This window comes from Sus scrofa, chromosome 13 (assembly GCF_054392235.1).
Source record: "Sus scrofa isolate SSC_HxYL_T2T_F1_AM1 chromosome 13, Sscrofa_HxYL_maternal_Yorkshire_Landrace_v2.0, whole genome shotgun sequence".
Classification (NCBI taxonomy): domain Eukaryota; kingdom Metazoa; phylum Chordata; class Mammalia; order Artiodactyla; family Suidae; genus Sus; species Sus scrofa.
In genome coordinates, this window is record NC_139395.1 from 113,177,500 (window position 1) to 113,201,191 (window position 23,692).

At 37.0% G+C, this 23,692-nt stretch overlaps 2 protein-coding genes across 4 annotated transcripts in view; one reads left to right on the top strand and one right to left on the bottom strand.

Annotated features, from left to right (window-relative positions):
* The window catches only part of GFM1 (G elongation factor mitochondrial 1), a 44,498-nt gene that overhangs the window by 14,842 nt on the left and 5,964 nt on the right, over positions 1–23,692 (top strand). For 2 of the 3 annotated variants that reach the window (XM_084990092.1, XM_003358643.5), the window contains exons 9-15: positions 1,100–1,237; positions 2,766–2,867; positions 4,710–4,766; positions 7,962–8,099; positions 9,182–9,264; positions 19,318–19,480; positions 21,379–21,523. In XM_084990092.1, coding sequence (XP_084846218.1) covers positions 1,100–1,237; positions 2,766–2,867; positions 4,710–4,766; positions 7,962–8,099; positions 9,182–9,264; positions 19,318–19,480; positions 21,379–21,523 — 826 coding nt within the window. The remainder of the gene's footprint in view (positions 1–1,099; positions 1,238–2,765; positions 2,868–4,709; positions 4,767–7,961; positions 8,100–9,181; positions 9,265–19,317; positions 19,481–21,378; positions 21,524–23,692) is intronic. The other variant, XM_013982167.3, reaches the window with a different exon arrangement.
* LXN (latexin) lies at positions 9,300–15,729 on the bottom strand. The gene is made up of 6 exons (XM_003358644.5): positions 15,414–15,729; positions 14,054–14,116; positions 12,364–12,541; positions 11,927–12,063; positions 9,894–9,956; positions 9,300–9,626 (listed from the first exon to the last, which is right to left on the bottom strand). The coding sequence occupies exons 1-6, from the start codon at positions 15,540–15,542 to the stop codon at positions 9,528–9,530; spliced, it is 669 nt and encodes a 222-aa protein (XP_003358692.1). The 5' UTR covers positions 15,543–15,729; the 3' UTR covers positions 9,300–9,527.

Here is a 23,692-nt window from a genome sequence, read left to right on the forward strand (position 1 = left end):
TATAAATTAATTTGGGAAGAACTGGCAACTTTTAAGTACTTATCTAATAGGTTAGTCTTAAGTACTTACCTGGTAGGTTTGTATTACTATTCAGGAGGAAATGATCCTTGATTATTCATTTTATATTCAGTCACTTTACAGACCTCTTATTCGTATAGCTTTCCAGGTGATTATCAAAGTTTTTCCAACATGTGTAGTATAATCTCACCATTTCTTATGTTTTTGTCTTTCTAATAATTATGCCTTACTTTTATGTCTTACTATATTAAACTGAACTTATGAGATAACTTCCTTGTTACATAAATAATTTAAAATATTTAATGATTTTTATTTATTTCATTTTATTTTTTATTTATTTATTTTTTTTGCTTTTTAGGGGCACGCCCTGAAGGTTCCCAGGCTAGGGGTTGAATCAGAGCTGTAGCCACTGGCTATGCCAGAGCCACAGCAACACCAAATCCGAGCCATGTCTTTGACCTACACCACAGCTCACAGCAATGCCAGATCTTTAACCCACTGAGTGAGGTCAGGGATCAAACCTGAAACCTCATGGTTCCTAGTTGGATTCGTTAACCACTGAGCTACGATGGGAACTCCTAATTTTTATTTCAGAGGAAGCAGAAGTTGTATCTTGGATTTTTTTTTTTTTTTTTGTCTTTTTGCCATTTCTTGGGCCACTCCCACAGCATATGGAGGTTCCCTGGCTAGGAGTCTAATCAGAGCTGTAGCTGCCGGTCTACACCAGAGCCACAGCAACTTTGGATCCAAGCCGAGTCTGCAGCCTACACCACAGCTCACAGCAATGCTGGATCCTTAACTCACTGAGCAAGGCCAGGGTTCGAACCTACAACCCCATGGTTCCTAGTTGGATTTGTTAACCACTGAGCCAAAACGGAAACTCCTGTATCTTGGATTTGATGCCAAAAAGAATTACAGCCATTTAACTTAACTATATTCAAAACTAGTATTAGCTTATGACAATAAGTTGTACTACTAAAACTGATAGTGAATTTGAAGGTAGTTGTGAAATTTTCCTCTTAATTCTGATTCTCATGTTGTTTTTTTATTCTTTCTGACCTTACCCAATCTTGACTTCTAGGCAGGTCGATTTGGACAGTTAACTTATGTTCGCAATTATCAAGGAGAGTTGAAGAAGGGTGACACCATCTATAACACGAGGACAAGAAAGAAAGTGCGGGTGCAGCGGCTGGTTCGCATGCACGCCGACATGATGGAGGCAAGTACCAGGCATTGTTGTGAGACCACAATTTTTCAAATGCAGGTGAAAGAGATCTACCTTCTTGGTATCTTGAGCCCCGTAAGAAAATTATTTCTAGTCAAATGTGTTTTCTTAGCTTCTTTTTTAGTTAGGTTTGCTACAATTCTCATGTAACATTTTGGTGTCGGCTAAATTAGCACATATTAAGAACACATTTTATTCTACCCTTTGTGAATTAGCTGTATTTCCTCAATGACCAAGGTTAAGGAAAAGGGACATTAGTTCCCTAAGATTCAATTTTAGTATATGTGCTGCCAAAGTGAACACAATCCCCTAAGATTGTGTTAGGAACACAAGATTCAGCACTTCCCTCCAGAGCTATCCTTGCAGAGTATAATAGGTTTTTATTATAATAGTGGTTTTATTATAACAGGCCCTCAAAAGTAAATGAGAATAATAAATTCACACATAACTTGCCACATTGTTAAGTAGATTTACTTCCTGACATACGGAAGTGCAACCAACCCCCAGAAAGGCCATGGTGCTAGAAGATTTAAAACTTCCCATGGTCTGGTCTGGGAGCTAAACCTTGGCTTATGGCTTGAATTGTTACATTGGCTCTGAATTTGTCCTAGCTTTTTGTGGTCCATAGTGTTGGACTTTGGTAGGAATACCAAGTATATGAGGTTGTCTCTTTCTTGCACCGTTTCCCAATTCGTCTCTGTATTCCTAGAGAAATTTATTAGTCTAAGCAAAATCTTATGACATTCAGAAATATTTGGTAGCCATAACTTTTGTTATGGAAAATGAATAGGCAGTCTTTCAAAATTAGCTCATTGCTGTTTTTTGAGATAGGCAGCAAGGGGCAAGCTAGAGGGATTAGTGATTGTCACAGCTGTTTCATGGGCCAGAAGTGAGGCGATCTGTACAGTTGTGTAACCATTAAAGCAAGACATGCACACTTGTGCATTCACAGCCACAGCTGTTATTAATGAACTGTCAATATAAAAGACAAAGACTAGGAAGCCTAGAGGCACCAATGCTTTGTTCTTAGATTTCCTGTTTTCTTAGCTGCTTGCATCTGTGAGAAATTAAGATTATTTTAAGTACAGTGGACTCCATTCTCCTGCCTTTGTTTTCAAAACTTCCTTTGCAGGTTTTCCTCGTATGCCTTTGTCATACACATCTCATTGTTGGACTGAGATAACACATACAGTACTACATGCTTTTTAACTGTAGAACCATGAAGCTCTGTTCTTCAATACAGCAGATCCTCCAAGTAAAGATGCCATAGCTCTGAGTTTCCATTTAAAGTAGAATCTCATTTTAGATGTGGTTAATGTAAGGGCCCTGTTAATGGTATATGTTGCCATGGTTGATTGTTGATGATACATTGATTCTTTTTCATTCCTTCTTTATAGAATTCATTGTGAGATTCTGTCATTCTTGTATATGTACAATGTATTTATTATGTATTTACTTCTTGGTTATTAAGTTCTGGTTTATATTACTTGCAAGTATCATTTTGTATTATTTCTTTATTTAGGATGTTGAGGAAGTGTTTGCCGGAGACATCTGTGCCTTGTTTGGCATTGACTGTGCTAGTGGAGACACATTCACAAACAAAGAGAATAGTGGCCTTTCTATGGTAAGTCATTTAACTTCAAAGCTGTTTATCACTTGCATTTCAGGAGTGTTTTAGTACTTCAGAAGAACAATCACAGAAGTTTTCATTGAGTGCCACAGGCATTGAGTGTAGATTGGTTGTGGCTCCTTAAATGTCAGTTGAGTAAGTGTTCCGTGTTAGCTAACTTACCAGGTATTCTTAGTAAAATCATTCCATCATCCTCCAAGATTTAGTGTGAAGGGAAAATCTTCACTAAGTACATGTAGCCTGTAGAGTGCTGACTCTTCTGTTCTGAGATAAGCCTTCCCATTGTGGACATGCCTCTTATTGGTGTAACCATCATCAATCTAGCCCCAACCAGGTGCTCCTTCCATATTAACTCAGCAGAGTGTACCTTTCCCTCAGTCCCCTAGAAAACTGTAAGAACAGACATAGCATTTAGGCCAGACTCTGAAGGTAACAGAACAGATGGAACTGTGCCCTGCAGGCAACTAGATGGTCTTAATTAACTGCACACAGCCTGCCTTGTGGAACCCCATAGGTCCCTTTTCATCACTGAGGGAACCTGAAGGGAAGAGCATGTTTGGGTATTTCCTGCCTTTCAGTCCCCTTCACTCACTCTCCTTTTGCCCCTATAAAAATATACTGAGACAGGCTCTTCTAGAGTGTACCTACTCTGTTCATTAGGGTGTGCCCTCTCCTGAATGAAGTAAAGGAATAAATATGAACATAAAGAGGAAAAGTGATTTGCTGTGAAGGAATTTACTATGGGTTGTTTATGTGAGAACTGGTCCAACCCCAACAGATGAGTACTGTAATAGCTCCTGTATCATATGATGAATACTTTTCTTTTTCTTTTCCTGGCTGCACTCACAGCATATGGGAGTTCCCGGTCAGGGATCATTTCCGAGCGGCAGCTGCAACTTTTGCCACAGCTCCAGCAACACTGGATCCTTAACCCTTTGTGCTGGGCCAGGGATTGAACCTGCACCGCCAGAGAGACTGTACCAGATCCATAACCTACTGTACCACAATAGAAACTCCTCATATGATGAATTCTTAACTTCACAATTTAGCCTTTTTGTATCACTTATTCTCTAATGTCTGTAGTCATACATATGAAGTTAGGACACTACAAAAATCACAAATCTATACAGGTGTAGGGAGGCTCTAGATGAGGTGACTTTTTTAGTAAGTATTATTGTTACAGCTTTTTCTAAACTTGTTATTAGCAATATGAAGGCACTGGAGGATGTGGGAAGTGCTAAGGCTGCAAAGAGACCTTGGTCAAAATCTCTTCTCTTCCCTGTGCTACCAGCTGGCTCTTGGCCAAGTTATTTTTTCTTCTTGCCAAGCCTTTAATGATTTTGTTTGTAAAATTAGATTAATAATATCTCCCTCTCATAGTTGTGGTTGAATAAATGAGATATCATATGTATAAAGAATCTAGTCCTTTTCTCTTCTTTCTTTTATCAGTGATTGCAGTGTATTTTGATTAAATGAAGTACGTTACCAGAAGATAGCTATAGCAAATGTAGCCATTAGCCAATAAAAATTCCATATCTCAGCATTTGGATTCATTATAATGATATATTAAACTGAAAGGGTCAACAAATTAAGGCTCTTAAACAGTTAAGTAAATAAATATTTTTTGTTATTTTGGGAGGAAAAAGATCATATAAGTGGACACCTTTATTTATATATTAATGTATTCATTTATTTAAGGAAAAACAGACCAAAATTATTTTGTCTAGCCTAAAGATGTTGACCAGTGTTTGTCTTTTTGAAGTAGAACATTAAAATTAATCCATCCCTGACAAATATAGTACTGAATTATTTTGTGTCCTTTTAAAAATATTTTAGGAGTCAATTCATGTTCCTGATCCTGTCATTTCAATAGCAATGAAGCCTTCTAACAAGGTAGGAGTTTGATTGAATGCTCAGGATATCACAGTAAAAATTTGAGCTCCTTTTCTTCTGTCTGCACAATGCATATAGTGTATTGTGATCACCAGCAGTCTTGTGGTCTCTCTTTCCTCTTTTGGTGTTCAGATCACCTTTAAAATTTACCAGTCTATTAGTGGTAAGTACTCTTCAGAATATTTGAAAAAGTTGATGATGTTAAAATATTCATGAGACCATACGATGGTAATGATATGTCATTGTCTCCAGAGTGGTAGGTGTGACTTTGTAAATTCAGATCATAAGGGATGGAAAAGAGGAAACTGGGGCATTTGTCTTAAGTTGCAGAGAAATATCACGGTAAAGTATGTTAGAATATTACATATATTAATTGCCTGATGGATTATAATACATCTCTACCTCTCTGGTAGTTATGAAGTAAATTTCTAATTTTAAATGGAAGGCCTGCAAACACAAATGTTTTTCTCCTTTTCAAAGATAAGTTTTATGATTGGATTTGATGTCATTTAGTTTTTTAGCCAAAATTGATTGTCTAGGTCCTGCATTCATATTGCTTGTCATTGGAATTAGTCCTGCCTGATCTTACCACAATTGTTTAGTTCTTAAGTTAGTTACATTCCTTACAATCATTTTAATGTGGTATATTGAAATTAACTCCTTTGTGCCTTGAGTGAACATGTTATGATCTGTTGTCATCTGGAAACTATTGTTTATAGCACATATTCTAATTTATTGTCTTGTGGATATATTAATGGCTACTAATTCATCTATTTTGAGGAACTTGAGATTTTCTAGACCCTTGTCATTACAGAACAGAGACTGTTGAGGTGGCAAGAAACATTAATATTCTTTAATTCAGAATTTATGTACAACATTTTACTCTTGATAGTTCACAGTAATGGACATCAAATGCATCAGTATTCAAAAAGTTTTTTTGGTGTCTTGGAGTTGTCTGCTTGCTGGAAAATTAGTTTAAATCAAATAAAGAAGTCACTGCATAAAACCCTGAATCTCAGTAGTGAGGCAGGAGTGATCCTCCAGTAGGTTGAGAGTCCCTGGCTAATGCCAGAAAAGGGGAAAGACCTCGGAGGTAGAGTAGCCCAGCGTTCAGTCCTAGCCCTGCCACACACTAGCCCTGTGGCCTTGAGCAAATCACTTAACTTCTCTGTACCTAGTTTCCTCACCTATAAAATGTGGATAATTTTTTTTTTTGGTCTAATTTCCTTTTTAGGATATGGATAATTTTATCTCACAGCCTTGTGGTTAGAATCTGCGATAACATATACAAAATATAAAACACATCATCCACATGTGATTAAATGTTAACAACCGCTGATTTAGGTGTTAGTTTTTTGTTTCTGCCATAAGAAATTAGCAAAAACTTGGAGTTCCCGTTGTGGTGCAGCTGAAGTGAATCCAGTTAGTAACTATGAGGTTGTAGGTTCGATCCCTGGCCTCACTCAGTGGATTAAGGATCCGACCTTGTGGTGAGCTTTGGTGTAAGTCACAGACAGCTTGGATCCTCCGTTGCTGTGGCTGTGGCATAGGCTGGCAGCTGTAGCTCCAATTTGACCCCTAGCCTGGGAACCTCCATATGCTGTGGGTGTGACCCTAAAAAAAAAAAAGAAAAGAAAAGAAATTAGCAAAACCTTAGTGGCTTAAAATGGCACAGATGTATTTTATTTTACAGTTGTGTAGAAACCTGAAATCAGACACATTTCTTAATGGGCTAAAATTAAGTATTGGCAAGGCTGTGTTCTTTCTGTGTTCCTTTCTTGGAGGCTCTAGGGGACAGTTTAATTCCTTGTTTAGATTGTTGGCAGAATTCACATCCTTGCTGTAGGACTGGGGTCCCCATTTTCTTTCTATTATCTGAGGGCTGTTCCTAGCCTAGAGGCTGCTCACCTTCCAATGCTCGTAGTTCCCTTCCTCCCATCTTCACTGCTAGCAACAGTGAAATGAGCCCCTCTCATGCTTCAAATATCTCTTGTTTCTTCTTCCCATCTCTTCAACTACCCCTCTTCATTTGTCTTCCATTTTTTAAATTTAATTTTTATTTTTTTAATTAAAAAAATTTTTTAATCGTTATTTCCCCAATACAATTTTTTTTCTGCTGTATAGCATGGTGACCCAGTTACACATACATGTATGCATTCTCTTTTCTCCTATTATCATGCTCCATCATAAGTGGACTAGACATAGTTCTCAGTGCTACAGAGCAAGATCTCATTGCTAATCCATTCCAAAAGCAATAGTTCGCATCTGTTAACCCCAAGCTTCCAATCCATCCCTCCCTCTCCCCCTTGGCACAATAGAATACTGCTCAGCCATAAAAAAGAATAAAATAATGCCATTTGCAGCAGCTTGGATGGAACTAGAGACTCTCTACTGAGTGAAGTAAGTCAGAAAGAGAAAGACAAATAGCATATGATATCACTTACATCTGAAGTCTAATATACAGCACAGCTGAACCTTTCCACAGAAAAGAAAATCATGGACTTGGAGAACAGACTTGTGGTCATCTTCCATTTTTAAAGGCCCATGCAGTTTATTCATGATAATCTCTCCTTTTCAAAGTCTGTAATTTGAATCACATCTGCAGAGTCCCCTTTGCCATGTAAGGTAGTAGTCACAGATTTGGGGAGATGAGATCATGGCCTTAAAGACCATTATTCTGCTTACCACCTAAGGAATTACATCCAAGGAGAATACAGGTGCCTGCAGCCACATCCAAGCATGTTGTTTTGAAACGGAGAAGTCACAGTGTGCATTTGCTTAGTGTTAGTCTTAGCAGTCCTCCTGAATCTACAGTAGAATCTTGGTAAATGTACTAATTCCTCTGATTATGTATAGGATTTCTAAAATAACACAGCAACACAGATTCTGTTTTTGGCTTTATGGGCAATTTTCCACAAATGGACAGTTTCTGTCAATATAATAGGAAAGGGCATAGAGTTAAGTCTTAGACTCTTGTTTCTTGGGTGAAAAGAAAATTCTGTCAGTTAGCTGGTCCCTGCTGTCTTTGCTGTGTGGTATCCAAGCTCACATATTAAAAGGATATGGCCTAGGAACTACACTCATTTTTATTTCTTTCAACTGCTTACATATTTGATTTCATTCAGTAAAGTTCTTTCAGTGATTTCATTGCTTATCGTGCTTAGTAAAATGTGTAATGATTTTTTTTTTTTAAAGAATGATCTGGAAAAATTTTCAAAAGGTATTGGCAGGTTTACAAGAGAAGATCCCACGTTTAAAGTCCACTTTGACACTGAGAGCAAGGAGACAATTGTATCTGGAATGGGAGAATTACACCTGGAAATCTATGCTCAGGTAATGAATAACAAGGAAGTTAAATTCCTTTATGTCCATTTACTTATGTTTTGTTAAGAGTATAGTAATTCCCAATCTAATGACCATAAACTGATAGTGATTCTTCAGGCTTCACTCTGGTTTTTGTATCCAGATGTGATATACTGCTTTCTCCATGATATGTTACAAATTAATTGCTTTTGATCTCTAAATCTTGTTATTTATAAAACACTGGATACTTCTAAAGTCAAGGCCTAGAGGATTTGCAATAAGACCATCCATCCCTATGTCATGGTTGGTTAGGTCAAGTATATCCTGATCTCAGCCTTAGGGAGAAACCTACTGAGAATGTCGGTCCACCAGGCTATTACAGGTCAGTCCTTGAAGATCACTGTAATGTAGATAAACAAATGGGTAGATAGGGTCCCTACTTTCCTAGGAAAAGGTCTTATGTGTATATAGATGAAAGCAAAATATATATGACTTACGATTAAAAATTCTGGTTGTGATTAAGTTGAGGGGGTAGAAAATTCTGACAACAGAGTCATATACTAATCCAGTGAACGTATAATAAAATGGAGCAAAGGTAAAGTTGTAGTGGTTAGGTTAATTGGAGGTAAGTGTAAATTAATCTAAATTAGATTTCACTTATATAAAATCTGTGAAAGCACTTTCTATTTTTTGGTCTTTTTCTAGGGCCACACCTGCAGCATATGGAGGTTTCCAGGCTAGGGGTCTAATCAAAGCTACAGCTGCCGGCCTATGCCAGAGCTATAGCAACGCCAGATCTGAGCCTCATCTGCAGCCTACACCTCAGCTCATGGGAACACCAGATCCTTAACCCACTGAGTAGGGCTAGGGATCGAACCCACAACCTCATGGTTCAGAGTCGGATTCGTTAACCACGGAGCCATGACAGGAACTCCTTGTTTAATATTATATATTTATCATCATAAGGTATTTAAGATTTATCATTTACCTATCATACTTAATGTTTCTAAGGTAGTTAAGATTCTTAGCATTTTTCTTCCAGTAGTGTATTATTTTTTATAGTTTATTTTTAATTTAAATATATCAAAAAAGATCTCTCCTGCTCTTTTTAGAGAATGGAAAGAGAATATGGCTGTCCTTGTATCACAGGAAAGCCAAAAGTTGCTTTCAGAGAGACCATCACTGCCCCTGTCCCGTAAGTACACAACACAATTTAACATACTCTGAGGCTGGAGTTAAGAGCCTTTTATTAGGGGATATGCATAGTGCTATTACTGTTGATAAGACACTTATACGTTGTGATGCTCTTTATTATGGAAGTACTGTACTATAATCAGGGTCATTCATACAAAGTGACACTTTTGGGATTTATCTGACTACTTAAGCTATATATCAAAGAAGACATAAACAAATCACTAATGAACATGTTTACACTTCGTCCAGGGTTAGGGTCTTCGTTTATTCCAATTGTGCTTCCTTTGGCAGACGGCTGTTATGTTTTACTTTAGTGCCATATTGTGGATGCCAGAGAACTTGCATTTGCCAAGGAATCATCTCCTGCAAGTAAAGGAAACTAATGCTGTGATAAAATTCAGAAAACATGTAAGAAAACAATTGGGTTTATATTTTGTTAGAGACAAAACAATTCTCATAAAGATAGCACAAAACAAGTTAAATTACTGTAAGTGTAATATACTTCAACCTGGTGCCTTTTTGAATTTACATGAATTCTGATTTAAAGCCAAAATTAATTAGGCATATTGTAGCCACAAAATGAGTCTCAGGTTTCAAAGCAGCATCAAATAAAGGTAAATGATACTCTACCTGAGATGCAATATCATGAAGTAGAATGGTGTAGTCTAACTCAATGAAGTCATCATTTCTTTGCTATAATTAAAAAACAAAACAAAAACCTGGTATTCATTATCATTGGCAAAGTGATATTTTAATTTTAGAAGTCAGCTTTCATTGGTAGATGACAATAATATTTCCACTTAGGTAAAAATAAAATTGAATGTCACTATTTAGCATGACAGAAAAACTATTCTCTTATAAATAAGATTTCTTTCAAACTACATTTTAAAAGCATGATTTTTTTCATTTGTTACTCTAAAAATCTGTTTTAAAACCCTTTCAGTTTTTAGTTTCTGAATTGTGGTAGCTACTTAAGAGCATTACAGTTTATAACCTGTCATTTTAAGATCCTTAATGTTTCCATTGTTCGTAAAAGCATCATTTAAGGGATAAACTACTGAAATGAGTGTTCACATTAAAGGAAACCAATTTTATAATAGAAATTCTCTTTTTAAAAACAAAATAATAAAATATATTGTTTGATTTTATAATTAAAGCTTTGATCTATGCTGCTTATTGCTTTGGGCATGTAAAGAATTTATACCATCAGCTACACAGAAATATTATATCCACGTAGTTTAAAATAATTTTCATCAGAGGTTTGCTGCACTTACACAAGGCTCTTTAAGGCTTATATTTATGTACTGAAACAAGGCCCAGACTCCAAAAGGCAGCATAAACTCCCGTGGCTTCTTTGATTAACAGTAATTATAAATGCAGCCTCAGGATCAAATAAAACTATACTATTCTTTCCTTATAATATCTTGAAGCAATCCTTTCTTTGACCATATCAGCAAAGAATGTCCTTTAAGGATAAGGTAAAAATTGGGAAGGTTTCTTATGTGTTGGATCTTAATAGGTAAAGATATGTAATATATATACCCTGAAACAGTGATAAACTCTTTTGTTGGGATTTTCATTAATGCTTTAAAACTGCAATTTAGTGAAGGGTTACAGGAATTTTCTTTCATAAGACTACTAACACTATCTTGTGTACATTTTACTTTAAAAACATGGCTTGAAAATCATGATTATGATTAGATATCCTCTTTTACCTGGACCAGCAACTCAGTTATCTGAAACCTCAGTGCCCCTGTAGGAGCTGAAGGTTGCTATCTCAGAAACGCTTTAGAAAAAGACTCTCTTAAAATGTTGTTGTAATAGAGATGCTAGATAGTTGGCATCACACTTTAAGTACTGTAATTGGGTATCCTGCCCTTCAGTGCTCAAAGGTATCTAATAAGTGGTTGCAAAAGCTTGTGGAGTAAAGATGCTCGAGTTGCCTTGAAGTTTGTTATTAACAAGCGAAAACAAAACAACAGGAAAATCCTTTTACGGAGTACGGAGTGCTGACCGCAACTATTGTGGTTTCTTTGCACTCTGTTCTTTTGTATTCCACAAAATACTACTGTTTTGACACAATTTTTTTTTCTTTTAAACCTCTTAATAAAGCTAAACTCAAAGAATTTATAATCTTTTTAAAGTCTAGAAAGAGGCAGTTTGGGATAGTCCTATCAGACTTAAAACACAAGGCTGGCAGCAAATAAGATGTGAGGTGGTCAGTTAAGACTAAATGGGCTATAAAACACAATTATATACATCAAGCTTCACGAAGACTGAGATGCTAATAATTTTCTTCTAGTTGTTCCTGAGGGAAAAAAATGCCAGCCCGTATCTCTAGTTCTGGCACCACCATTTCAGTAGAGGGAAAATGCAGAGGAAGTTTCAATATCACATGATTATAGTAATTTGAACAAAAAACTTAGGCTGCCAAAGGAAATAATCTTTATTAAGCTGCACACAAAAAACACTGTCAAATTACAGCTCAAGACTTCACTCTTTTGAAACTGCAGCTTCACCTTCTCTAGCCTTGAACTCTCTTTCAAATATCAGATTACTATTTGAAATACAAAATGACTAAAGAGGCACTAGCTGATCCTGAATTATAACATTTTCAGTAAATATTAACCCTATTAATAGTGTATTTTATAGACATTACTTACCACTTGCTTGACAGTTTGAATTTTTGCCATTTTATACCATGTATTTTCAGTAGAATTCTGCCATATTATATAACCACAAGCAACCCAGGCTAAATGTCGGACTGGCTTCATTTCCAAAGGTACATTTCCAAAACTGTCTGGTGAAGAAACATTTATATGATAAATGGAATTATTTTATATATACAGTATTAACCTTTAAAAAAATCTAAATTCTAAGTCATATCTAAGTTTTCTTCAAATATGTGCAGAAAATAATTAAGCCAAGATTAATCCACAAAAGTCCCAAGGCCTTTTTTTGTTGAATTAGATTAGTGATGAATATTTTTGCAAAAGCCAGTGTATTTCCAGTATAATGTTACCATCTAAAATTTTGAGCATAGGTAACTGATATTGATCTTAAAGTTGAAAAAACAAATTTCTATGCCATATTTATATACCTGGGATATTTTGTGCTTCTAGTGGTTCCTTCATGGACTTGAGTCTTTGATAAAATGTGTTATCTTCCTCATCTGGGTTCTTTCCAATTTCTCCTTCAAATGTAAAGTTGACTTCTGGTGCAGAATCTTGTCCCATTGGAGGGTAAAGTACTTCAGCTGTGCAATTCACTGTAACTTGCTGTTTGAAATATTTTGCAAAAGATCGTCACATGTAGATGGCCATCCATTACTAATTATTGTTCTTTGATATAACAGAATTTAAAACATTGCCCCCCTAGTGGTGGTGGTTCTGATTTTTTAATTAAAATATAGTTGATTTACAGTGTTGTGCCAATTTCTGTTATATGGTAGAGTGACCAGTCATACATATATATCTTCTTTTTCTCACATCCCCTATCATGTTCTATCCCAAGAGACTGGACACAGTTCCCTGTGCTATACAATAGGACCCCATTGCTCATCCATTCTAAATGTAGTAGTTTGCATCTACTAACCTCAGACTGCCAGTCCATCCCACTCCCCCCTCTCTCACCCTTACCAGTAATTTTCTTAGAGGTATCTGAAATAGGTAACATTTTATAACTTGTAAGGTCTCATAATCTTGTAAATTCTTCTTAAATCTTTGAATATGTTTCAGTATTATTGGGATGTCCATAGAAGATTTAAGTCTGATTTTATATACCAACTCTAGACTGGTTATTTTTTCTTTCCATAATTTTTATTCTTTCCTCCTAAAATAACAAATTTTCTCAAATTCAGATACTTCAGTCTGTATTGATATAAATGAGATTGTAGCATTGGTTCTTCTTTGTAAAGATGATTGTCTAGCAGCTCAAATACCTTTTAATGAATCTTTTTTTTTTGGGGGGAATCTTTTTATATTACCCTGTATCTCAGTTGTACATAACAAAAGGGCAAGGTTTTTTTTTTTTTTAATTGAAGTGTAGTTGATTTACAGTGTTGTATTACTTTCAGGTGTACAGCACAGTGATTCATTTATACGTGTGTGTGTGTGCGAGCGCGCGTGTATTCATTTTCAGGTTCTTTTCCCTTATAGGTTATTAGAAAATATTAAGTATAGTTGCTTGTGCCATACAGTAGGTATTTATTGGTTATTTTATATATAGTAGTGTGTGTATCAGTAAGGGCAAGCTTTTTTAAATTTCAAGATGGTTACAGTTCCTTCCTTTATTGTCTTATTAATAACTTGATAAGTATGTAATTTTTTTAAATTTCCCAGCCCCATACTGAAAGATTCTTATCTGAACAGAATGGTATTAATTGGCCATTCTATTGCTACTAAATATCTAAAAGCACTTGCTTTCTTTAAATAAAAGAAATGAGAAACAGAATGAGACAGACATTCCAGAGTGATGATGACTGGATAGTTAGTTATTTCATATTAAGCATAAATTCATACTGGCCTATCCTATCAGTATATACATTTTAAAAGGAAATTTACTTTAAGTATGGAGAGTCCCTGTTCCAAATAGCTCAATAGAAATTCTAAGTGTATCTCAGAATACCCTAAAAATAAAAACTGACCCTTGTGTGGTCATCATTTTTTTTTTGGAAGCAAGGATTTCACAACTTTTTTTAAAGCCAAATTAATCCTATGATTTTATCAGCAGAGGTGATCTGGACTATTGAGACTCAAATTTTATTTCATAATAAAAGATGTTTCACTTACTTTTTGGATAATTTCTTCCACAGAAAACTTAAGGCGATACTTATGTCCTTTTCCTGGAATATCCTAAAATTAAGAAAATATGGTATTATTATAACAATCACCCAGTTCTTTACACTGTTAGAAGAATCCATTGTCATTTGAGGAGGCTGACTGGTGAGGGCAAATGATTAAAGCTTGAAAAAGGCAAGTCGCCATGTGTGTGACATTTAATTTAGCAGATCCTCTAGTAGGGTTATTTTGGATGAGAACAAAAAGATGGGTTAAAAGCATATATAAATAAAATCAGTTATAATTCACTTTCAGGTCATTAGAGGTAAAGGACTCTAACCTCTGACTCTGTGATCTTAAATTCCACATAAGATATCTTGAAAAATGTAATTTTAAAGATAACAAATAAGACACACCATTGCAAAGATTTTTCATAATGCCCTATGTACCCTCCAAAGAGTATTCAATAAAAATGAATTCCATTTTGAGGCAGATAATTGCAGAGTGGTTAGAGTTAAGTACTGCTTTTACTTGTATATTAGTGGACCTGCAAAATGATACTTTAACAAATTTTATAACTGTAAAACAAACCTTTAGGTATTTATTTCACTTTTGAATGAAGATACAATTGAGAATTTATACCTAATTATGTTACCTGGTATGGTTTTGAAATAATATTTACTCCCTGTCAGTCCTTAAACACTGTTTAGCAGTTAAACTTCTGTCAGTAAATAAGGCAAGGTCTCAAATCCATTAAATTTTAGTAAAATGGAAATGAGTTTAGCGAATGTTGAGGGCTTGAGTATTTAACCCTTTAGCCAGCGGGAACCCATCTTTCACAACAGTCATTGGCAGTAGTGTTTGGGTGGTTGAAGTGAAGCCTCAGCCACAGTACTCTGACTTGGCTTTGTCAGGTTCTGTTGCTTTATCTTTGTCAAAGAGTAATAATAGCATAATAGTAATAAAGGATTGGTCTTAAAATTTAGACAGTGAAGAATCATTTACAAGACCAGAGCTTTTGTTGGTCCAGATTGGAGGAGTAGATGAGGAATGAAGAAGCAGTTTTAAGATTCTTCTGAAAATAGTTCCTATAGTTTTCTCTTTGGGGAAAGGCGAGAATGCCGCCCTTCATTGAGAACATTCCCCCACTTCTTTGTAATAATGCCCATAAAAAAACGGTATCGCTGTCTCTGCCTTCCTGTGAAAACAACAAAACAGCCCCTAGAGACTGAAGTATAGACCAGTCCCGCGAGACAAACAGTGAGACAAAACCAGACGTGGGGTGTAGAGGAGTCGGGAGCCCACCGAGCTGAGACCCTTGGGAATGCAGGGAACGCTGGCGGGTGCCCCTACAGCCCGCTAACTGACTCACCTCTAGGCTGGCTTGTTTGACTGTCTGCACCAGAAACAACTTGTGGGGGGTCCCCTGCTGGTAGTTGATGCAGCTCTCTGCCACCGAGGCCGCCCTGGAGGCCGGGTAGTGGGTCGGAGGGATTTCCATTCTTGGTGACCTGCGGCTGGACTTGAGTGGGGCTGCTCAAGCCTAAGGAGAAAGGAAGTGCACCCCGCTGCTGCTAGTACCGGCCCGAGGCGGAAAAGTCAGCCCTGTGCTTTGGGCTGGACTTGGGCTGGGGCGGGATCACCAGCTTCTTCCCTCCCTCTCTTCCTCCTTCCCTCCTTCCGATTCTGAAAGCTACCGCTTTTGTGCTGGCTCCTGCTTGGGCTGCTGCTGTGGCCCCGCCCTGCGGCCCCGCCCTGCTACCGCCTCATTCCCTCTTAGAGCCCCCTCCTCCTTTAAGAGAGGATGGGGAGGGAGTCTGTGGGCTAACATCCTGTTATTTATTAACTTTTACAGAAGCACTTGGCTTTTGCTTTACTGGAGGGTCTCCTCTGGGGCTTCCGGTTTCCTCTCTGTGGAAAGTCTGGTTGCTTCGTTTGCAGTTGAAAGCACAACTTCCTTCAGAGCCACCCACTGTGTCAGGCACAGGGCAAAGTGCAAAGGAGCCTCCAGATAGTCATTTGGATTCCTTCTTTTCCCTTTCCATTGTAAGAGTCCAGGAACAGGCTTGCTTATCCCCCAGCTTTTTGTGGCCATGGGCCAGTTCTGCCCAAATCAGGGTATGAGAGACTGCAAACGATAGCATTAATTTGGAAGATCATGTAATTTAGGTCAGGAGAAATTTTAACAGATACCTGCATCCCTTTCTTCCTTTCCTGATCTTAGAAAGATGAAGTTTTGATATAACGCCACACTTCTAACTTTTGGAATCGCTTTGAAAATTTTACTTTGAGGATTAAGACATACTTAAAAACCAAGCGTATACAAAGCATTACATTAAAGTAGCTTCCAACAAAAACAGTTTTTAAAGCCCCTTAAGCAAGCACAAAACTTTTAGTAGGCAGTGCAGTTTTACTCTCCAGAACTCAATTACTTCCTTCAGTCACCTTTAAAGAAACTATAGTCTAGGCTCTTTTTCAGATTTGCAGTAGATGAGGCAGCAAAGGTTCCTTTTCATCAGCTGTATAGCCAAACTGACACTGTATTTTTTGGCTTAGAAATAAAGACTCTGCTATTTTTCCCCAAAATGGATTTTGAAAGTTCTTTGGGTAGGCACATATGTTGTGTGTGTGGTTTTTTTTTTTTTTTTAAATTAGCAAAAATGTATTTTAATGTGCTATCCTCAAATACCCTCTTTAACTTATTTATAAAGTCTTTGTAGTAAGTAAGTTTTTAAAGAATAATTCTGTTCTTTCTAGTTATATTAGTCAACAACTGTCAGGTAACTAGAGAATGAAAGGGTTAGTTTCTCCTCTTAAGGCTTTTTCAAAAAAATTGGAGGTGGTTTTTCTTTGGGGAGTGGGGGGTCATTCATCTGCCAGCCAGTCTCTTAGGGTTGTTGTGTGTGTGTGTGAATTGTATGAATTATGTGCTCCTTTGATAATGTCCAAGAAAGAATGGCTGAGTATTCTAATTACAGAAATTGAGCTTTTTGCTGATAATGAAATTTTTCAAGTTTCACAAATAGCTAGTTAACATCTCCTATGTTATTACCGGTTAGAGTTATGAGAATTACAATATGTGAGCTTCCTAAAGTCACCCTTTTGAAGCTTTATGAATACAATTACCATCTCTGTAGATCAAGGCTAGTAACAAAGGTTATGACATATCAGGTAATTACTAAGAGTAGACATACCCAATTCTTTTTTTTTTTTTTAATTTTTTTTAATTTTTGCCTTTTTTAGGGCCACACCTGCAGAATGTGGAGGTTCCCAGCCTAGGGGTCTAATCAGAGCTGTAGCCACCGCCTACGCCAGAGCCACAGAACGCGGGATCTGAGCCGCGTCTACAACCCACACCACAGCTCAGGGCAACGTCAGATCCTTAACCCACTGATCAAGGCCAGGGATCGAACCCGCAACCTCATGGTTCCTAGTCGGATTTGGTCACTGAGCCACGACGGGAACTCCCTAGGCTATTCTTAAAATATAATTATTACATTAAAAAATTTAGGAGTTCCCGTCGTGGCGCAGTGGTTAACGAATCCGACTAGGAACCATGAGGTTGCGGGTTCGGTCCCTGCCCTTGCTCAGTGGGTTAACGATCCGGCGTTGCCGTGAGCTGTGGTGTAGGTCGCAGACGCGGCTCGGATCCCGCGTTGCTGTGGCTCTGGCGTAGGCCGGTGGCTACAGCTCCGATTCAACCCCTAGCCTGGGAACCTCCATATGCCGAGGGAGCGGCCCAAGAAATAGCAACAACAGCAACAACAACAACAACAGACAAAAAGACAAAAGACAAAAAAAAAAAAAATTTAACTGCGTATTTAGATGTTAAATAAATAAACTGCATAAGAGAATCTCATTCCTATACTTGAGTCCTTGAAATCTTACTTACTAAAATTTCATTAATGGTTGGTCAAGAGGTCATTATCCTCAAACTTGAATAATGTATAAGTTACCTTGAAAGTGGCAAACTTATTGTGGGTCTCTGGGATCAGGCAAATTATTATTTTAAATAACTATGAATGTAAAACGTAAGTAAAAACGCCTATGGCTTGCAAGCTTGATAAGACAAAGTAAAAATAAATCTACAGAATAGAGACAGACAATAAAACCAACACAATTTAAATTAACATTAATTTTAATGTAAGAGATGATGTTTTACCAAAATGAAATTGTCTTTCACAAAATGCCAGTAGTCTAGCCACAGGAACATTGTTCAGTGTATCTGTTTGCTGCCTACCAAGTAGTGTCTTAGTTCTTCCACTTCTTAGCTACAGTAAAATCTCTCTTTGTGCAGCTCAGTGGTTAACGAACCAGACTAGGATCCATGAGGATGCTCCCTCTTTTTATTTGTTTTATATTTTTTTGCTGTTTAGGGCCGTACCCTCGACATATGGAAGTTCCCAGGCTAGGGGTCGAATAGGAGCCACGGCTGCCAGCCTATGCCACAGCCACAGCAAGGCAGGATCCAAGCCACATCTGCGACCTACACCACAGCTCACCGAAAAGCCGGATCCTTAACTCACTGAGCAAGGCCGAAGATCGAACCCGAATCCTCATGGATCCTAGTCCAGTTCATTAACCACTGAGCCATGAAGGGAACTCCCTGTTTACATATTTTAATGCGTATGTAAAATATTTATTTCATCCTATTTATGTTGTCATTAGGAGTTTGAAGTAAACACCAACTTGTGTCTATATATGTCTCTATTTGAATGGCTCTTATGTTAATCATGATTAATTTGCCATTAATCCTTTTCAGGTGTTCGTTACTCTGCCTGAAATGACTTTCTCTTATATTGTCTTAGTCCGTAGTGTCCAAGTTGTAAAATCAGATAGCAGCTAAATGAATTAACTGCACAGCTCCTATTTTCAAGCAGCTGTCCTCGTTGTAGAAATTTAAGGGTAGAACACTGTGTCCCAGGGAAGGGAGGTAGTCCAAAAAAATGGGCAAGCTCTTTGGAAAATACGTTACTCGAATAAGAGCCTTACATCTACTTTTTAACTGGTTGACTTTTTACTTTCTACTTGTGAAATTCAGAATTAGCAGAATTAAATCATGGATTACTTTATTGGTATACCCCATCCTCACCTCCAAGTAAGAACAGAAAGGAGAAGATTCCTTTTAAAATAAATTCTATTGTAAAAATTTTATATTCGAAGGGAAAAGTAAAAATGGTAAAAGGTGGTTTTTTTCATTTAAATTAGAAGGAGTTATTTTGGTAATTATATAATTCCATGTTGATTTTGTTTTCCCCCTCCCAAATCACTTTCAGGTTTGAGTTTACACATAAAAAGCAGTCGGGTGGTGCAGGCCAATTTGGAAAGGTGATAGGTGTGCTGGAGCCTCTGGACCCAGAGAACTACACTAAGTTGGAGTTTTCAGATGAAACATTTGGGGCAAATGTTCCAAAGCAATTTGTGCCTGCTGTGGAAAAGGTAAAAAACACACAAACAAACAAACATAAAAAACTTTATTGCATTAAAAAAAAAAAATCAAAAGCAGTCTATTAGGTATCAAATGATACTGCTATCATCACATTTTTTTTTCTGTGGTTCATTTTCCTTATAGGCCTGTTTCTATCTGATTAAGCTTTCTATCTGATTTAGAATCTTTAATTCTTTAAGTTCAAGAGCTAAAAAATACATGCTGTGGCAATGAGGAGAAGTCATCTTGTTTCTTAGTCATGGTTATAATATTTCTCTTGATAAATTGAAACTACTTTGTTGATTGTAATCAGCAATTGAAATTTGTAGAGTCATTGGGGTGCGTGAAAGTTTTAGGTGTACCATTACAGTACAATGATCCTTCATTAAGATTCCCAACACCTGGGTGCTGTCCTCATCCCTGATAGTGATTCATATGCCCTTGGGTAGTAAATCATGGTGTTCAGAGCCGCTTTCTTCGTTTATAAACTAAACAAACATGCAATATTTACACCTGAACCACTCACAAAATTGAGGATCAGATAAGACTCTGACACTTCTTTGGGAATTGTAAAGTGCTTTGCAGATATAAGAAGTTATTAGTTTTTTGTTAGCTTTCTAGGTTTCTGGCTTTAAAACTATTGTGAACCTTTAGCAACTGCCTATTCTTATAGATTGAAGTTTCTAGGTTTTTTTTTTAAACTTTTAACTTAGAAATCTTTATTAACAGATCATAATGCTGGTTTCAGCATTAATTTTGGTAACATTTTAATGATTAGTGTATTTCTTTGTGTTTCTTTTTAGGGCCGCACCTGCAGCCTATGGAGGTTCCCAGGCTAGGGTCGAATTGGAGTTGCAGCTGCTGGTGTATGCCACAACCACAGCAACACCAGATCTGAGCAGTGTCTATGACCTACACTGTAGCTTGCGGCAATGCCAGATCCTTAACCCACTGAGCAAGGCCAGGGATCAAACTTCTGTCCTCATGGATTCTAGTCAGATTCATTTCTGCTGAGCCATGACGGGAACTCCCGATTAGTGTATTTCATTCATTATACTTTATTTCAAAGTAGTATTCTGTAATTCACTCTTTTACATTATCTTATTCACCAAGATTAATGTAGTGCAGTAAAGCTTATATACTTTTCAATATTCAGAGTTTACAGTTTTGAAATGTCACATATATATTGTACTATATGTGCAGCAGTGTGACTGTTTTGCCACAAGAAACTAACTTGAATTGTAGGAGCTCTATATATTTAAGTGACTGAATGAAAAAGAATTGCACTTATCAAATTGTACTCTTTAAATATGTATGGTTTACTATATATCAGTTATACCTCAGTAAAAGCTGCTTTTTAGAAACAGAATTGCTTTTAATTTTAGTTCTTACATTGTATAACGCTAAAGCTGTTATGTAGTGCTCTGCCAGTGAAGCAGAGCAGTGATAGGTGTGTGTATGTGTATATATATATATATAAGGCACTCAAGACCCAGCTGTTGATTAGATGTCAGTTTTGTTCAGGGTTTTCCTTTAGGGAGTTTCTTAGATCTGCCTTTTTTCTCTTTCCTCATTGTAAAATTAAGAACATGCTGTCGTTATAATGCATCATGAGAGTGCAGTAATTCCTGAAGGTGAGGTTATGAAAAAGTGATTGCTAACACTCTCAGCATCACTTTTGAGCCAGCTCACGCCTTTTAAGTAATAAACTTTTCCAAAGGACTGCTCCTGTAGATGCCATGGTAATCAAACCTAAATAAGACTGTTAAACTTTTTTAAAAAATTTAAAGAATACAATGTAGCATACATAAAAGTGTTAAACTTCCGAATACTAAAACATTTGGGTTTTTTTTGGTAATGTATCTGTAAGTGAAGCCCACTGTAGAAGTTGTGTTCATTTCATTAACAGGGGTTTTTGGATGCTTGCGAGAAGGGCCCTCTGTCTGGTCATAAGCTCTCTGGACTTCGGTTTGTCCTGCAAGATGGAGCACATCACATGGTGGATTCCAATGAAATCTCTTTCATCCGCGCTGGAGAAGGTGCTCTAAAACAAGGTATGCTGTCATATCACTGCATCTGTCTTCCTGGTGGACCATCAGAGCTTCAGAGGACAGCACTGTGTTTAGGCCTCCTCTCCCAGAGCAGTAAGCAGCACACCAGGGAACATGATAGTTCTGGGCAAATATTCATAGAATCAAAGTGAGATATTTTCTTTATTACAAAATTAAAAATACTGGATTTTTAATGTTGTTCTCCTAAGTTATCTGGTATTTTTCATATGTTTAAATCATGGTCTACTGGTTCTGTTTTTAATAGAGAAGACAGAAATGTTCAGAATCCTAAGAAACATTTTAAAGAAACATTAACTATAGTCATGCTGTTTTTAGTGATTTATTCAATGTCAGAAAATTTATAAATTTGTAGTCAGCTTTTTTATGTATGACATTTAGGCTTTTAGGTATTTTGAGGATGGCAAAGTATTTTGAAAGAGTTGAGTAAACCTCGTTCTCCGTGTGGACTTCTGGCTAAACTGCTAAAATTCTCAACCTTTCTCATGTAGAATAATGTCTACCAAACCCTGATGAGATAGGATCCTAAGAAATTGCAAATATATCTGATTCATTGCTTTTAAGAGAGAAAAGCAAATGACAGCACAGAAGTTTGACATCAGGGTTATTCAACGAAGGAATTTTAAGTTTTATCCGGAAGCCAGTCATCCCCTCTGTCATCTCCATATCCGTTATATGGTAATTCATTAGTAATGTCCATAGGGTGTTTACACAAAACATTTCAGATACATTTTATCAAAGAAGGTCACAATGGCCAGCAGGAAATTATAACACATCATTTCCAGGCATTTGGTAAATCAGAAATGTATTGATTTTTTTATGAATTTTGGACTTTGCTGGTTTTGGTGTATTTGCATCAGTGATCAGGTGTGGAGCAATGGTGGAGAAGGTTGCTCATTCTTGACTGGATTGCTGATTTCTTATTTTACCTAAACAAATGGGAGCCATTAGTAATTTGTGGTTTCATTTCTTAGTTGTAAAAGGGTGAGAGAATATTCCATCCTCTTTTTTTTTTTTTTTTTTTTTTTTTTTTTGGGCCATGCAGAGTACCAGGGCCAGGGCATGAAAACACTGGATCCTTAACCTGCTCAGCCACCAGGGAACTCTTGTTTTCTTTATGCCAGCTAGCTGTCTATTAAAACTGCAGTTGAAATATGTGATCTAGAAACCTTGTCACAATATAACATTTGTGTTAATAGGAACAAAAGGGAAATAAAGTCACAAAGAAAAATAAGATTTTTTATTAGGGGTGATTCAGGTTATAATACCTGCCTCTTGCCCTGTAGGTGTTTACTATTTTTTTTCTTTTTTTTGTCTTTTTAAGGCTGAGCCTGCAGAATATGGAAGTTCCCAGGCTAGGGATCACAGGCCCACACCACAGCAATGCCAGATCTGAACCACATCTTTGACCTACACTGTAGCTCACAGCAATACCAGATCCTTAACCCACTGAGCAGCGCCAGGGGTCAAACCCACATCCGATACTAGTCACATTCATTACAACTGAGCCACAATGGGAACTCCATTGTGTTTAATTATTCTTAAACTGACAAATTAGTTGTAATCACTTTATATTCTTAAACTGACAAATTAGTTGTAATCACTTTATATTCTTTTTTTCAGCTTTATTGAGGTACAGTTGACAAAATTGTAAACTATTTTAAGTGATAATTTGATAAACGTATAAATTTTGAAAGTATTTATACAATACTTTTTTAAAGTATTGTTAAAAACAGGGATTCGCATTGTGATTCAGTGGGTTAAGAACCCAACATAGTGTCTGTGAGGATGCAGGTTCAATCTGTAGCCTCACTCAGTGGGTTAAAGATATGGTATTGCCATAACCTCCATCATTGCTGCAAGGTGTGGTATCTGTCCCAGATGTAGCTCAGATCTGATGTTGCTGTGGCTGTTGTGTAGGCCTGCAGCTGCAGCTCTGATTCAGCCCCTAGCCCAGGAACTTCCATATGCCTTGGGTGTGGCCTTAAAAGGGGGGAAAAAAAGTATTGTTAAAACAAACCTAGAAGTCACCAGTCGTTCTGTGATGGTTCTTGAATAGAAATTGGTAACTTTCCTTGATAGAGGTTTACATAAAGCAAGATGATTGGTAAAATCAGTTAACAAAGATCCTTTTTAATTGTACCTATATGAAAT

Excerpts from the sequence above, each read along its gene's own strand:
- LXN (XM_003358644.5), bottom strand. The coding sequence starts at position 15,542 with ATGGAAATCCCTCCGACCCACTACCCGGCCTCCAGGGCGGCCTCGGTG. Across the intron at positions 14,117-15,413 it reads TCAAACAAGCCAGCCTAGAG|GATATTCCAGGAAAAGGACA; the intron begins GTGAGTCAGTTA and ends TCTTAATTTTAG. Across the intron at positions 9,627-9,893 it reads TTCATGATATTGCATCTCAG|GAGATGATTCCTTGGCAAAT; the intron begins GTAGAGTATCAT and ends CTTTACTTGCAG.